Genomic DNA, 15537 nt, shown 5'->3' on the forward strand with positions numbered 1-15537 from the left:
GTGCTTCTGTTCTGCTTTGTGTGTTCGACACTGATCTAAAGTGTGTTCATCTGTCTCAGTGTCCCACTTTTCATTTCAGCTTAACCTGGTGACAGCAAGATGCTTTAGAAGCAACCCTATGAGGTGGGACATTCTATAAATTTGCAAACATTTAGAGAATATATTGAATTTTCATTTATAGGAATCAATCAGATAATTCTGTACTAGAGGAGTAAACTGAAATGCACACACAGTATTTAAAAATACATTCATATTTTGACAAAAATTATAGCTGTGGATGTACATATTTTTATATAGAATACACTGGTTTTCTGGCACAATGCCATTAATAAGCCAGAATGTGGAGAAAAGGTCATTCGGAATATTCATCCAGGAATAAATTGAAATCTCTCTGATCAAGATTTGTCAGTCACAGAATTATAGAACAGTTCGGGTTGGCAGAGGCCTTAGAGATCATATAGTACCAACCTCACAGCCATGGGCAGAGAAGCTTCCACTAGAGGCAGGGAACCTTCTACTAGAAGTATGATTTACTTTTTCCCTGCCTGCACAGTGAACACCTTCATCCTTGCCTCCCCAGTAAAATCCACTTGTGAAATTTTATAAAAGCAAAGGAAATCTAGTTATTAAGAGAGATAAAAGTAATGTGGTATTTAGCCCTCTTAACCTGCAGAAAAACAAAGCACCAAACAACGCTTTTTTTGAGTCTGGCAAAACCTTCAGAGTTTCACATTTGAAGCTCTTTTCAGCACCAAATGTGCATAACTGTCAAAATCAAAACTTACTTCAGGACAGCCACTGGATCTTTGCCCAGAAAATAACTGACACTACTGCCTTGTACGTGCATATACTTGCACATTTTCCATGTGCAAGTGACTTTCTCCTAGACTTAAAAGGTTCATTTTGATATGGAGCTGCTCTGAGAAAGAAAGATCCTATGCGTAGGATTAGCTCATGTTTACTAAAAATATGATCCTTCCAAGTAGCAAGATGTTAAAAGGTGCATTAAAAAAAAATTTCACATGTATGAGTTTTGTGGATGAATCACATTGTTTTCTCACTGTTGCTCCTCAAGATATTTCAAACAGCACATAATTATGTCAAATATGCTTCCTTATTTATTTATTCCTACCTTATTCATTTTCAGCTAGTGTTAGAGCAGAAAAGAAGAATGATAAATGAAGTCTTTATAATATATATTCGACTTTTCTTTTTTCAGGATATGGAATAGTGATACTGATACACTGTTTTTACACACTGTTCATTAAGATCCACTACTAGTCCTTGTAGAATGAAACCTCATGTAAAATAAACTGAAATTATTTTTATGTAGAAAATTCATAGAAAAGTGGTCTTAAGCTTTATTGCAATTTAATGCCAAATGCCATTGTCATGTGTCTTGGTCTGCTAATTTATTATCATTTATTATCTAATTTATTTTCAAATTCTGAAAATTGTCATCAAGTGTAGCCCAATTAGAAGGAAGCAAATTTCTGCAGAATATCTCCAGATGTATTGTTTCACAGTCTTTTGGGAATCTTTTTTTCCAATATTGTATAAATGGGCAAGTGTTAAAACACACCTTGTAGAAGAGTTGCCTGCAAATCCTGGTCCTATGTTATATGACACATTGAGACTTCCCTTCCAGCTGCTGTCTGGAGCTGTAAGTCCTCCCATTGCACTGTGAAGTAAACACCAAGAAAAATGCAGTTGACCAGTAGGCTAGAACCATAAATTCCCTTCATAATTATTGCAGCAAAAAAGGTGGGTTTACAAAATTCTTGAAAGCATTATTGCAGGAATGGGTTGCTTTGAATTTTCCACATTTTCTGAAGCACACATTTATTACAAAAACTTAGTAAATGCAAATAACAGCATAGATTTCACCATCTTAGTATAAAAAATTTGTCTGGGCTTTTGTCAACATTGATTCCTGAATGAGGAGAACTGATGTATACTCACCTCAATAATATTTCTGCATCATGATATCCAATGGGGTGAACTGGGATTTTGGGAATTCCTACACCTTTATTAACTTTATACCTGAAAATGTACTCTGAGAAAACAGAACAAAATGTCATGTTCATATTGTTCTTAGCAGCTTTTACCAAACTGGAAACACTTTTGAACAGTGCAGCCACACAGTAGCCACAAGCCATCATTCTTTTTAATTCTCACATCATTTCTCAGATCTTGCTTCTAGGAAACCAAACTGTAATGACAGAACCACAAACCTAGCAATGCATCTGTACAATTGCCCAAAAGAAGTCTCCACATTTGATGCAAGGTTAGATTTGCTGTCCATCCATATTATTATATCCCCTCAAAGCTGGCTGTGGAAAATCCAGGTCAGTGTGTGAGGTGAAGATAGCCCCCATGCAGCTGATTGGCAAGCTGCAGAAGCATCCACAGATTCATTTACCTAGGTTGAAGACAGGCAATGCCTCTCTGAGTCTTGTGGGACAGGTGTACACAATCTATCCTGTTTTTTCAACAGATTGTCTTATGCCCCCAACAATGGTCACACAAGCCCATGAGCTTTCCAGAAGCACCCCTGTATACCAACCCCATCAGCAGACAGCACTGGTAGGCATTTTAGTTCAGACTCAGATTAGGATGCCAAGAAGGACAAGACAAGAGCATGGTACCAAAATCTGAAAGACTCCAGGCTACTGCTGTTTTTACTGCAGGAATTTAACTCACCATAAAGAGGATTTTAAACTGCTTTTCTGCTTGGAACTTATGATCAGCAAGGAAACATACCTTCAAGCAAACCTATTAGTCCTCTTTGATGGTAGAGTATAATCTAGTTTAAACTGGTCCTCTTGAGAAACACAGATATTTAAAAATGGCTAGAAATTCTCAGTCATTTTCTGCTGCTTCACAGTCTGTAAACCTGCACATCCTGCTTTTCTAAGAGTTATAAGGCTGGGATCATACAGATAGACTTTCCTAAAAACTTTCTTTCCCTGCCTATGTTAAAAACAACCAACTGGAGTGGCATACAGGTAGAACTTAATCTGCAACAGGAAGATCAACTAATGCCAGAAATTATTTCTAGCAGCTTTTTTCTCTTCATCTCTACTGAAAATAAATTAATTTCAAGTGCCACACTTTCAGAACCAGTTTATAAAGTACTTGATGGCCCAGGTTACAGAACTTTCACTCACCTTTTGCAGGATAACCTGGTGTTAGAGGGTCCCCAGCTCCATTCAGGTTTAATACATTCCCACGCTGGACTCCTCCACCTGGAAGGTTCCAGCCACCTGGATAAGTATCTACTCCTGGAGCACAGTAGTCAGCAGGGTCTGAATAAAGTATGATCCCTTGGGCTCCTGCTAATATGGCATTTTTAACCTGTGAAAGTATTTGCTTTTAAGAAATGCCTTTTGTTGTTTTTGCTAATGCAGTGATAAATCTGAATGTAGGAATTTGCTTTCATGCAGATATAGTTTTAGAAATTTTGTACGTGCAGGAGTGAAAGTGGCCCCAGATCCAGCAAAAGAACAAACCACAGTGAAACACAACATGTTCATTACTTCTGTCATACCCTTAGTCTTAGCTCAAAGCTATGAAATACAGCACAGGACATAAAACTGAGGCGCAAAAACTGACCACTATCACTACTGCCCCACTATCAACAGTTTTGCCACTATTGTCAGAAGAGAGAATTATTCAGTCTCTGTGCATCAGACTCCTTTTCAAATAATTACTATTTCAAAATACTGCAGTTCTATGAATGAAAAGTGTCAAAATTCTTGGCTCTACAAACTACTCAGTTCCCTAAACTACTCTCTTGCAAGAACTGCCTAGGCAGTTTGCAGTCATCTTAGTCTCAGGAGAATGATGCATTCATCTGGCTTTACTGTTTGGAAGTTATTCTTACACAGCAATCACAATGGGTACATTGCAGGCTTCCTTCTGCTCATGTGTTCCAGCTTAGATCCCTCACTAACTCCCTTTCAGCTCTGCCATGAACAGTGTCTGACCTGTAGAGGAAAAATTAAAACACAACCCTTACTTTGTTTCCTCTGAAAATCTTCCCATATCTGGCAATGACAATCTTTCCTGTACAGTTAATTCCCATTTCACGCTCCAACTTAAAAAAATCTTCTGTACGGCCATAATTCACATATACCAGATCTGCCTGCACAGAAAAGAAGAGCAGTGTCATGGCAACAGGTCAATCAGACAAAATACCCATTGTCAGAAATACACTGTTCTATTCATTATGTACAATATAGTTATGAGGGGTTTTTTTACATTTCTATAAATGGGATCCAATGCCCATAAAAACAATAGAAAAAATATCCACAATATTCAATAGGAAGCTTTGCCTCAAACTGCTGACCTCTGTATATTTTTCTGCACTTAATAGCACTAAAATCTGAGTCTAAAAAATAAATCAACATACTTTGCTAAATTGACAAACTTGTCCAGCCATGAAAAAATATTGGGCAACCTTGCATACACAAACAGTCACTATTACATAATTTCATTAATTTATGCAATGAAATGTTGTCCTGACCTGTTCCATAATGAATTAGCTGATTAACTGATGGACTTGTGTGGCCTTTGAAGGCATTCATTTAATTCAAAATGTCTTCCAACTTGATTTATATATTGTTCTTTCCACTTGTGCCCTAAGCAAGTCCTCTCCATATGATTGTATAATGTGGAGCAATTTGAGATGTATCCAAAATTTTCATCAAGATAAGAATTTTTCACCTATTATGTGATTCAGAGTTCTAGCTTTTCTAGAGAAAGGATTTTTGGTCACAAATCTTCTAACCTTTGCACATATGTGGTCTAGCTGAGCTTAAGTGTTCCTTAATTAACACAAATGGTTAGTTAAGACCCCTACAACAAATATTTGGAGAAGCTGGAGCAACCTATCCCAGCAAGGTAGGGATCAGGACATTCACAAAATATGACTTCAGCTAATAGTACTCTTACACAGTACATACTCTTACATAATACATACTCTTACATTTTTCCTTACCTCTGGCACTCCTTGCGATGAATAAGCATTATATGGTGGTAGTATATCAGTAACATTTTCATACCCCTGTGGAGGTGGTTCAAACAACGACGTATTGAAAATCTACCAATAAATAACAGAAGTCTTGTGTCAAACACTCCAGGCACTAATTCACACACTAAGCAAACACTGAGTGTGCAAACTATATGCTAGTTTCCATAAATTGCTAGCAAAAAGTACAGTTCGAACTAGCATGTGTAATTTCAAACTAAAAGACAGCTAGAGATCGAGAGCTGAACTTTTCTAACAGAATGCAGATATGAATGCAAGGAGATAGAACACTTGTCAGAAGATGTTCATCAGTCACTGCCTGAATCTAAGCAAAGAAGTAGGTGAAAATTGCCAAGAGGTGGCGGCAATTAAAAGGCATCTATGTTGTCTGTGCCATCCCAGGTATTTTTGTGGTTACTCAGACCTATATTATTATTATTCCCTTCATCTGTTTGCTAGTTATGCTCCAGTTAAATGTGCTGCCTTTTATCACCATCTATTGTAACACTTATGTTGCTTTAAGGTTCATGTCCACTTTTTGTTACCTAGTGAAATTATAGAGTTTCTGGAAAAATTTCTTCATTATATCACTTCTAAACTTATGTCATCCTTAGCACATATTCTTTTGTTTCTACCATGGCTCTTCATTTTGAAGCCTGTCTAGTTCATTGGGGCTTCCAACACTAATTTAGGAGACACCATAGGAAGCCAGTGGGATCAGGTTCAGAGCAAGGGAAACACAGCAGTGCTTCATACAATCAATAGGATCTCTGCAATTCCTTACCTCAGCATGTTGTGGAAGCAAAAACTGTTCAGATGCTCAAGCAGAGTTTGGTATTTGGAAGAGAGATCTAATGAGGGTCTCTGACTGAGTAAACACTTGGAAAAGAGGTCTAATGAGGATTCTTCAAGAGACTATTTGCAGCACATTCAGAGAACCCCTGAACTGAAAACAGCTGTACACCAGAAGAACTACATGCCTCTTTTAAGCAGTTCTGTACATCTATTTAAGGCTGTTTAAGAAAAAGCAATGTTGGCTTAGATGTATTCTTAAACTGAACTTTTCTAACACCTTATGATCTACTAGTGTTAGTTGCAGCCTCTCCACAAATCCTTGCTCTTCTGTATGAGGCAATGAGATTTCAGCCACTCTGCTGTGCTACTGCATAGCCTGGAAAACCATTTCTAAATATAAGTTCCCTTTGCACTAGATTTTTTGTTGCATTATAAAGCAGTTGCTGAGCTGAATAGGAGAGAAAAGAGGAAAACAGGTTTTTTTAAGGAAGTCTTACATAAATATAGTTTTGTCATTAAAAAGATCACCTCATTCCCTTGATCATCAATTACTGAGATGTAGTTTGGCTGCTTTTCATTTGGGTATGAAAGAAGCACATCATAATGAACAAGTTCTGCTGAATCCAATCCAAATTCCTTCCACTGGCCTTGAATTTGTTTGGCAAGAAGAAGATTCTGTTCAGTTCCCGCAAGATGAGGCAACTTGGTAAATGAGCTAGAATAAAACAGAACACCATTAGTAAGCAGCAAATTGAGACACAAAATAGTGGACTGGGATCAGTGTATATAAAGCTAACCCTCAAGCTACAATGCATGGACAGCAAGGTCTTACAGTTAAAGTTTGAGCTGTATAACATGATTATCTATCAGAGTCTGCATCAGGACAAGCACAAAATTTAGTCAGAGCAGAGCATCTTTCCTGAGGCCTTAAGTTAGTTGAACTTCTCTGCATAGCAGGATTAGCCACATCTACACACAAGCAATGAAAATTCTGGTATCTGATGATGGATTTGTACGCTATTGGCATAATGTGTCCTAATGTCCTAATAAGCCTCTATGCTGAGTGCCATGTAGTCCCTCTGAATGTAAAGTGAAAGAAAAGGAAACCTGTTGGTGAGGATGATGGTCACAGTTCTGTCAAAGTAATGGCCACAGTCTTGTCGAGAGTGGCAGTTGCAGTCCTGTTGAGGTTCTGGTCCTCCTCTGGATTCCGTAAGTGGTACCAGAAGTCCCAAACCCCAAAGATTTTGTATGCTCAGGTTCAGCTGGGAATGCCCAGTACCTCCCCAGTGAGGGGAATTTCACAAGAGGTGATGTAACTCTGTGAGTCATGGGACATTGTTGGAATCTTTGATGGTCTAAGTTGTTGCAGCTGCCTATTGTGCCAGTCCCACATGGCCCATTAGCAGACATGACCATTAGGCTGAGTGCAAAGGTGCTAATGCCTCCCCAGAGAGGAGTTATCATGGCTGAGCCATTGGTGTGATGACAGAAACATTCCTGTGCCTTTCAGGGTTCTTTAACACCCAGCTTGTAGCCTGAGGTGTCAGGTGTGCCTTGGTCAGCTGCTGTAAACAATCCATTATTAAAAATTCATCAGAAAATGACAGAGAGGGTGTAGAATACACAGTTTTGGTTATACCCACAAAGTGATAAACTGGCCCTGGCTGCTGCAGCTAGGATGGTTGTGTTTTACTGAACTGGTGCACTGATTGCTTTGTGGTGGGTGCTTTTCTGAATTTGGTCTTCGTGCTGAGTGTTTGGTGAAATACTTCTGCCTTGGTTATATGTAAAACCTTTTGCCAAAATGTTTTTTCTTCCATTAAATTTAAAGAAATTCTCTTAGAGAAAGCATGGCACTATTTTCTCTGTATGTGAATTTGAGGTAATAACGAACTAAAGACTTTTTAAAAGTTTGGTTCTTTTGAAGCCTTAAATATAAGTAATATTACCAGTTAAGCATGGGGCTCTGAAACTGGGGCGTTACTGTTCCTTACTGTATTTATATCCTTCATGTGTTTGGAGACAGATTTCAGAAGGATGTTTGGTCACTCTTCCAGGGACTGAAACTGCCCAACCTGCAGTCCCTTCAGGTTGTCCTTACAAGCACAGTATCAGCCTCTTTCAGCCACCTGGAACCTCTTTCCATCATCAGAACTTCTCATCTACAGCAATATTGCAATCATGCCATCAAGGTCTTTCAGATGAATCTACCTGACCCCTGGATTTGAATGCATCTAGACTCTCTAAGTAGACCACAGCTCTCTGCTGTTGTCTTTTCATCTCTTTAAATTGTATGGGTATGGACCAAGGTTTGGAAGCAACCTTTGCCAAAACTTGTTGCCTGTTCTCTGCTTGCACTCTAATTCGCTCAAGTATTTTAAGTACCTTTTAATTCCTTAAGTAGTCTGAATATTATATATGCCCTTGTGAAAAATATATTGAACAACACATGATGCTTTTGTTTCAATTTTTCACTTCTAAACAGTTTAATCCTTTTCAGAGCTACAATACAATGACCAAAGTGTGCATTTTCTGAGAATCAGTTTATTTTTCCCACTTGATATAAGTAGATTTAGTAGTCTAAAAAACTAAGAATATAGATCAAAATTCTCAAGTTCACTTTTTTATACTTTTTGACAAACTTTTTGGATAGTGTATTAATACAACTTTTCTGCAATTCCTGATTTTTATTTGAATTTAGGCAAAAAACCCCCAACTCAACCAGTATGAAGCACTTGGCTCATCATCAAAGCAAGCAGACACATGAGATACTATTAATATCCTATTGCCAAGAGACATTAGCATAATTGCACAGCTATTTCATGCTCTCATCAATCTCTAGGTTGCCTAGATTCTCACTCAAACATAATTTTCATGAAGTCTTCAATCTACTGAAAACAACAAATACAAAATAAGAGACAGCCTATAGACTTAAAAAGCTAATTGATGTTAGAAATTAAACCTGTGGGGTTTAGAATAAATGTACAGAAATCAAACTTGTCAGTAATCCTTTGACGTTCATGATGCAGCTGCTGACTTACAGGCTGAATACTAACTTTTTACTAACCAGAGGTTATATTCTTTCCTTTTCATGTGACTATATTAGTTCCTCTATAGAAATACAAATATACAGTGTTGGGGTTTGTTTTTATTTTTCAGTGGAATATACAGCAAAGGAAAAGGATTTTTTTTTATCCTTAGAATTTTAGATGATTTGAAAGAACTTCATGGATACACCAGGATGCAAAAAAGTATTTTCATTTACATCATGCAAGACTTAACAAACTGTACACTCACACTGACCATGGATAGAACACAGGTATAATGAAAAGTCGAAACATGCAATTAGCAGCACATTATCCAATATAGTCACACTAAAAGAATTATCAATTGTAAGTATACAAGCAACTCAATGTCATGCAAATTTGTAGCATTAATTTTTATTAATTTTGTACTTAGACTAGCTGCTGAAAGTGAAAGTTTAAGGAGACACTGAACAGATGATCAATCAAATGTAATTCATAGCAATCAGCATATCCCAAATACAGTAAAATCATCTCAGTCTGAGAGAAAGCAAAGTTATCTGATGTTAGAGCTTCAGATGCTTGCAAGAAAAAAAACAGACACACTTCATTAAATCAAGAAGATGAAAAATCATAATAAAAAAGACTGGCAAGCACCGGCAGTAATGCAGCTTGAGTGAAGTAGACTTGACAGTAAAACCACTCCAAACAAGTAACTTCAAAAATTGGGCTGGGGGATGGGGGGAAGAGAAGACTTGTGAGCCTCTCTGTTCTCCTTCTCTCAGACATTCCATACAAATTAAATACTTCCGAAGCATCTTAACACCTCTGCTTCCAGTGGCACTTCCTCAGAGCTGATGTTATTACTTTCTGGCTTTTGTGACTGACAAAATTGTTCAAAAAATGGGATACAAACATCTTACCGAAGGAATTGCTTGATATTCTCTGCTTTCATTTCAGCGACAAGTTTCTGTCTCACATTTTGATCAACATCTGAAGAGTTGGGGGTTTTTTCGGTCAGTTTTGTAAACCATCCTGAAACATATTTGAAAAGCTTCCTTCTTAGCAGGAATGCCAGTTCTCACATGGTTGAGTCTATGAGCAACCTGAAGTATTGGGCAGTTAAAACCACATGGATGAACAGGCCTTAAGAACCCTTTGTCAGTGTCTGCCTGCTCAGAGAAGTCAAGCAAAAAAGGAAAATATACTTCATTGATAAAATTTCCTAGAGAGTGACATATTCAAAAGAGTGCATCCTAAGTCCCTGGTAAATCCCCTTTACCTGCCTTTTTAAGGCAGAATCATCTCTCATTAATTTTAAACTTCAGTTTAAATTCTCAATTAACTGTTTGCAGTGTGAGGCTTATGCTCTTGATACTCAGGATGACATTCTCTTATTGATTTTATGCATATATTTTAAAATACTTGTGTAAGCATATTTAACATGAAGGTCTAAGACTCAAGAGCCATTGTGCCAGCCTTATAATAGTTACAAACATGGGGCAGGGTGGTGTTAGTCTATTTAATAATTAAAGGAATAAAGTTAACTGTAACCTAAGTCAGTTTTAAAATGTTAAATATTTATTCAGGAGCCGTAAATATTTGTAGGAGAAGGTATATTACCTGTATGTATTTGTTTTAAGAAAAAAAAAAACAAGCAACAAAAAACCGCCCAAAAATCACTTAATATTAGAACAAGACAATTCAAAAATGGGAAAAATTCTATAAGACAAATACATGTGCTGTCACATGCACAATATATATGATCCCTTAGACTTAAATGCAATTGAAGTAACACTCTGAACTGATACTGGATCAGACCAAAGGCCCATCTTGCCTAGTATCCTGTTTTAGAGCATGGCTAAAATATGATGTTCAGGGACACGTGTAAGAATAGTACAAACACCAGAAATTTGCAGCGTAGCGATCTCCTAAATCAAACTAATGTTTTGCATATTTAATAGTTCTCCTAGATTTTCCTTTCAGGCTTTAGTCTTAGGTGTGTGCAACAACACAACTTTAAAAAGAACATGCAATTTCAGATTTAAAATTGAATGCTGAAAGTGACTTCAGAAAAGAATCTCATGTTCTAGTAAAGTTCATTGTGCATGATGAAAAACTTCAGTAACTCCACTCTTGGCTGTCAGTCAAACTCCTCCTCCTCCTCTACATTCCACCCTTAATTTCTAAAATAGCAACTGAATTGGAGTATTTAAATAGATCTTCACTAAAAATCAGGAAATACAAATTAAAAAAATATGGGCATCTTGCAATCACTGAAGTCTCAAAATCTTTTATTAATCTTTCCTCTTTGAAAGCCTGGCTGCCCATTTTGGGAAGCTGTCAATTCATCGAGGTTTGCCCTGAACAGAAGCACACAACCATTTTATTCCTCACTCCCTGAAGACCAAAATTGCTCAAGAGAGAACAACTTCTTAGAAAAGCAGTGGGAGGAGTACTTTATAATGCACCTAAAAAGCAGTATAATCTCTCTGACGGTGAGCTAATAACAAAGGGGTTGCACTTAAATATGTGCAGGGGGCAAAAGCTGGGGACTGAGCCTCTGAGTCTCCGTACTCACCTGTGAGAAAGCCCAGCAGGAAACAGCCAAGCAGCCCAGGAGAGATGAGCCATGTGCGGAGGGTGGTCTTGCTTCTGGCCATACGGACATTACTGGCCAGCAACTTGGCAGGCTGTGAGGCGGGCAGGCAGGCAGCTGCATTCCTCCTCCTCTGTCTCCTCCTTCTCTTAACTGCCTGCAGTCCCAGGGCTGTCCCTGGCCTCTGTGTTTCTCAGCTCTCATGCTGCCTAACCAGCCTTAGTCCCTGGATGATGCTGATAGAATTTTCTGAGTGCAACAAAACACTTCTGTTTCTTAGTCTCACCACACAGGACAGCTCCTGTGTCTTCTCTCTTGTCTCTATGACAAATATATATCTAGGCTGCACACCAAGCAAGGTACAAGTACTTTTTAAAAGGCTAATTTCTAATAATTATCAGAAATTTCTTGTTTGAATTTGTTTTAGGCTTGATCACAACCTGTTCCAGTGGAAGCGGCCAAGAGATGAAATTAAGGGAAAACTAGTTTCGTCTTTACCAACAAGGCATTGAATTGCTTCCTTTTGTAATCCATAGTCCTTGTCAAGTGCTACTTAGAGCAGCTGAAAATACAATTTAGATTACCTGGTGAGGATGCTTCCCGACATCATCCAATTTTCAACTGGCAAAGTTGCAAAATTATTTCCTATATTCTCTAGCTTTTTATACTTAAGATTCTTAAGATCAAGTTTTCCTAGTCTAATTCAGTCAAATCCATCATTATCTCACAGGGAAGGACACAACTTCAGCCCAGAGAATAGTCAGAAAATATGTTCACAGTGATGACTAATGATTTTAATGTACATTTTGCAGATTTTTAGACTCATATAGGTTACATGAATTCTCCTGGGTTGTTCACATTGTTAGGTGGTGTTGGAAAGTTACTAAAACGTTTTCTCACAGATTCTTAAGCTTTGTCATGCCCTGCCAAGGTCATGGTCTTTATGAAGAACCACCTGCAGATAGCCTGAAGACAAGAAGAAGGCCTAGAGGTCCTGGAGCTTCTCTAAGGGGCAGTTCTGAAGACCTCTATGGATGGGGTACCAGGGGAAATGAGAATTATGGTTGGTCATAGATATGTCATATGCTAATGGCTGGAGAGGTTATAAAAACTGAAACACCTCTGGTCATGTGTGCACAGACCTCAGGTGTGAACCTTGGAAGCTTTCAGTAAAGGTATACCATCTATATTTCTCCATGAATATTGTTTCTGAGTGTCTGTTTCCATGGAAATTTAGGCAACAGGCAACAATAAAATCATAGACTCAATGTATTTTTTCACAAACTTACCCTACCCCTGCATGTCATTCCCTGCTGGTGAGTTCCTGCATGGCTAAACAGAGGCTAAGCCTCATCTTTCTGGAAGTGAGGACTTGCCCATTTAAGACCAGTTACGTAGCTGAAAGCAGAAAAGCTTTTCTGGAAGCCTAGAATGTTACACGTTCCTACCACTCACTCTCAAAGTCCAAAGTAGATACATTTTGTGAAAGAAATTCCAGTACTCCAAGTATCAAAACTTTCTTAAACATATTATGTTGATCTGAAAATTATCAGAAAAATCTGAAAAGACTGATTAATATCCTATTTACTTCACTAAGGCTTTTTAGAGAATAATTACACCACTTGGGTATTCTGCAACAGTCACAGCCACTGGCTCTAGCACAGGAGTGTATGTCTTTGTTCAAATGATAAGCACGTCCAGTTTTGTGATTTTTTGCCTGTCATTTCCCAGCTGCTCATAAGCCATCACAAATTCTGAACAGCAATGACATTTCACACCAGCAACTCAATTGACATATACAAACCAGATGGAATTCCACCTACAGACCTCATAAAGAATGAGCATATTTATGTATTATTAGCATTTATATAGCACCACAGGTGTAGGACTGGCACATAATAGACAGTAAAATGGCAAGGGCCTTTGGAGATTACTAACAAAATTAGACCTCACATGATGATAACATCAGTGGAGGCAGAAGGTAAGAATAGCAACAGTGAGAATGTATGAAATGTATTTATTTCTATGCCTGTGTCTTTTTAAAGTGACAAGGGCATTAATGTCAGGTTGAATAACAGCAGCAACAAAGTGGGTTCTACCACTTAAAATATAGTCCTCAAACTATTAGGGATTCCTTTTCTAAGACCAGTGACAAAATGGTCCAAAATACAAACTCCTGAATGCACAGTTCTTCTTTAAATTAATATCAGTTTTAAAATCAGCACAAAAACTATCAGTTACTGCATATGCCTCATATTGAGCTCAGGAGTGGTAAGAATTGCTCATGTTGATAGTGAGAATGGGAGCGAGATTCAGCTGAAGATAACATAACTTGCAGGTAGCTACACATGATCTACTTAGTTAAAATATATTAATCTCTGGTAAACTATAAAAGCTAAAAAATGGCAAGGATACACATCAGACGCAAAACTAGCATTCATTTGTGTGTTGAATGCATAATTATATTATGCAGTCAATTAGTAAAACCAGCAATAATACATAAAACACATAATACACAGGATGAATGCCAGGGCTTGTAAACTATAGGTTGTAGTTGCTCAGCTGCTGGGCCCTAAAGCTTCGTATTAGCAGCAAGAAAGACATACTACTTGGTTGTGCTGCTTGACCTGTTGTTTGACTAAAGGTTGAACTTGAGGCTTGAAAGATCAAAGGGCCCTAGTTTGTGGGAAAGGCAGCCTTGTCAGGAAAAATAGCAACAGGGGAATGCTCAAGTGCTATTTCAAATTAGTAGTTTTCTTCTGACTCTTCCCATTGCACGGTCCCCTGAACTCTCTCATGGCCTCTGCAATCAGATTAAAAGAGCAGTAGATGTTGATGCTTTGAGTTGGAGTCTTTGTTATCTTGAACATCATGAGTCCATTATCAGATTCCAGCTAAAATAAAATTTACATTGCTGGCAGCTGACAAGTCTAGCTTGCAAACTTTGACCCTTTCTTTTGCAAGAGAAATTTACAAATGATGCTGCCAGGTCGACAGACTTTCCAGCCAAACTAACATTGATATTGCTGCTTTCATGAAAGCACAGATTCATTTTAATAGAGGTATAATTTCTACCTTTTTCACACATGCGTATGATTTAATTTCATTTGATTTAGACTCTTAGGGCATGGGATGGTCATTGTAGTCTTTGGAACACCTGAATAGTATCCAATTTGTGATCATATGATAACAATAACTTCTTCAAAAAATACTGTTCCTTTTTCACTTTACTTCCACATTCTTTAACTGATTTCACACTCAAGGCTTGAGTTAGGTAATAGCTATGCCCCTGAGATATCTTGGAAGATCTAACAAAAAATACAATGGCTTAAAAAGGAGTTATTCCTGTATCTGGCCTTTCCTTCATAGACTCCTTCAAAGCATACACCTCCATGTAATCTGTGGCTAGTTCAGACTGTTTTTTGAGCTCTAAAGATTAATAGACTGGACATATTTCTCAGTGCAGCTAGACAGTTTGCAAGAACATATTAACTCTGCTTTTAATTCATATTACTTATTATTTAACCATTGTTCTCCACTTGTCTGCTTTGAATGCATATTACTTTTTTAACCATTGTTCTCCATTTGTGAGGCAGGAACTAGATGTCTCTATTAGTTGATACATATCAGTTGGCCTGATTTTCTTTATGAATGCAAAATACTTCTTTGTATCATAGTAGTAAATGTGTCCCATGAAATGACATTTCTCAGTGCATACACAACTACTCTCTCATTTTCTGCTTTTTGTTTAGAACTCATAATCCAAGTGACACATAGAAAAAGGATAGCTGCATATACATCCATGTATATATTTTGACATATGGCTTGGATAGCTGACTAAAAATCAGATAGCTTCAGTAATTAGCTACATAGGCAGAGGGGCAGAATCATCTCCTTTGACTCCCTGGCCACACTTCTCTTGATACAGCCCAGGACATGGTTGGCTTTCTGGGCTACAAATGCACATTGCTGGGCTATGATGAGCTTATCATCCAGAAAAAACCCACAGTCTTTCTCCCCAGGGCTAGTCTTGATCCATTCTCTGCCCAGCCTGTACTTGTGCTTGGAGTTGGCCCAACCCAGGT

General features: G+C 37.9%; 1 protein-coding gene across 2 annotated transcripts in view; it reads right to left on the bottom strand.

Moving 5' to 3' along the window:
• Positions 1 to 11596, bottom strand: part of NAALAD2 (N-acetylated alpha-linked acidic dipeptidase 2) — a 30371-nt gene extending 18775 nt beyond the window's left edge. Inside the window, exons 1-8 of one of the 2 annotated variants that reach the window (XM_071555946.1) lie at positions 11435 to 11596; positions 9777 to 9888; positions 6356 to 6542; positions 5003 to 5104; positions 4022 to 4147; positions 3171 to 3357; positions 1963 to 2056; positions 1583 to 1681 (exon numbers count right to left, since the gene is read on the bottom strand). In XM_071555946.1, the coding sequence (XP_071412047.1) occupies positions 1583 to 1681; positions 1963 to 2056; positions 3171 to 3357; positions 4022 to 4147; positions 5003 to 5104; positions 6356 to 6542; positions 9777 to 9888; positions 11435 to 11516 (989 nt within the window). In that variant the 5' untranslated portion in view covers positions 11517 to 11596. The remainder of the gene's footprint in view (positions 1 to 1582; positions 1682 to 1962; positions 2057 to 3170; positions 3358 to 4021; positions 4148 to 5002; positions 5105 to 6355; positions 6543 to 9776; positions 9889 to 11434) is intronic. The other variant, XM_071555938.1, reaches the window with a different exon arrangement.
• Between the last annotated feature and the right edge of the window lie 3941 nt (positions 11597 to 15537).

Source organism: Pithys albifrons, chromosome 1, assembly GCF_047495875.1.
Source record: "Pithys albifrons albifrons isolate INPA30051 chromosome 1, PitAlb_v1, whole genome shotgun sequence".
Taxonomy (NCBI): Eukaryota; Metazoa; Chordata; class Aves; order Passeriformes; family Thamnophilidae; genus Pithys; species Pithys albifrons.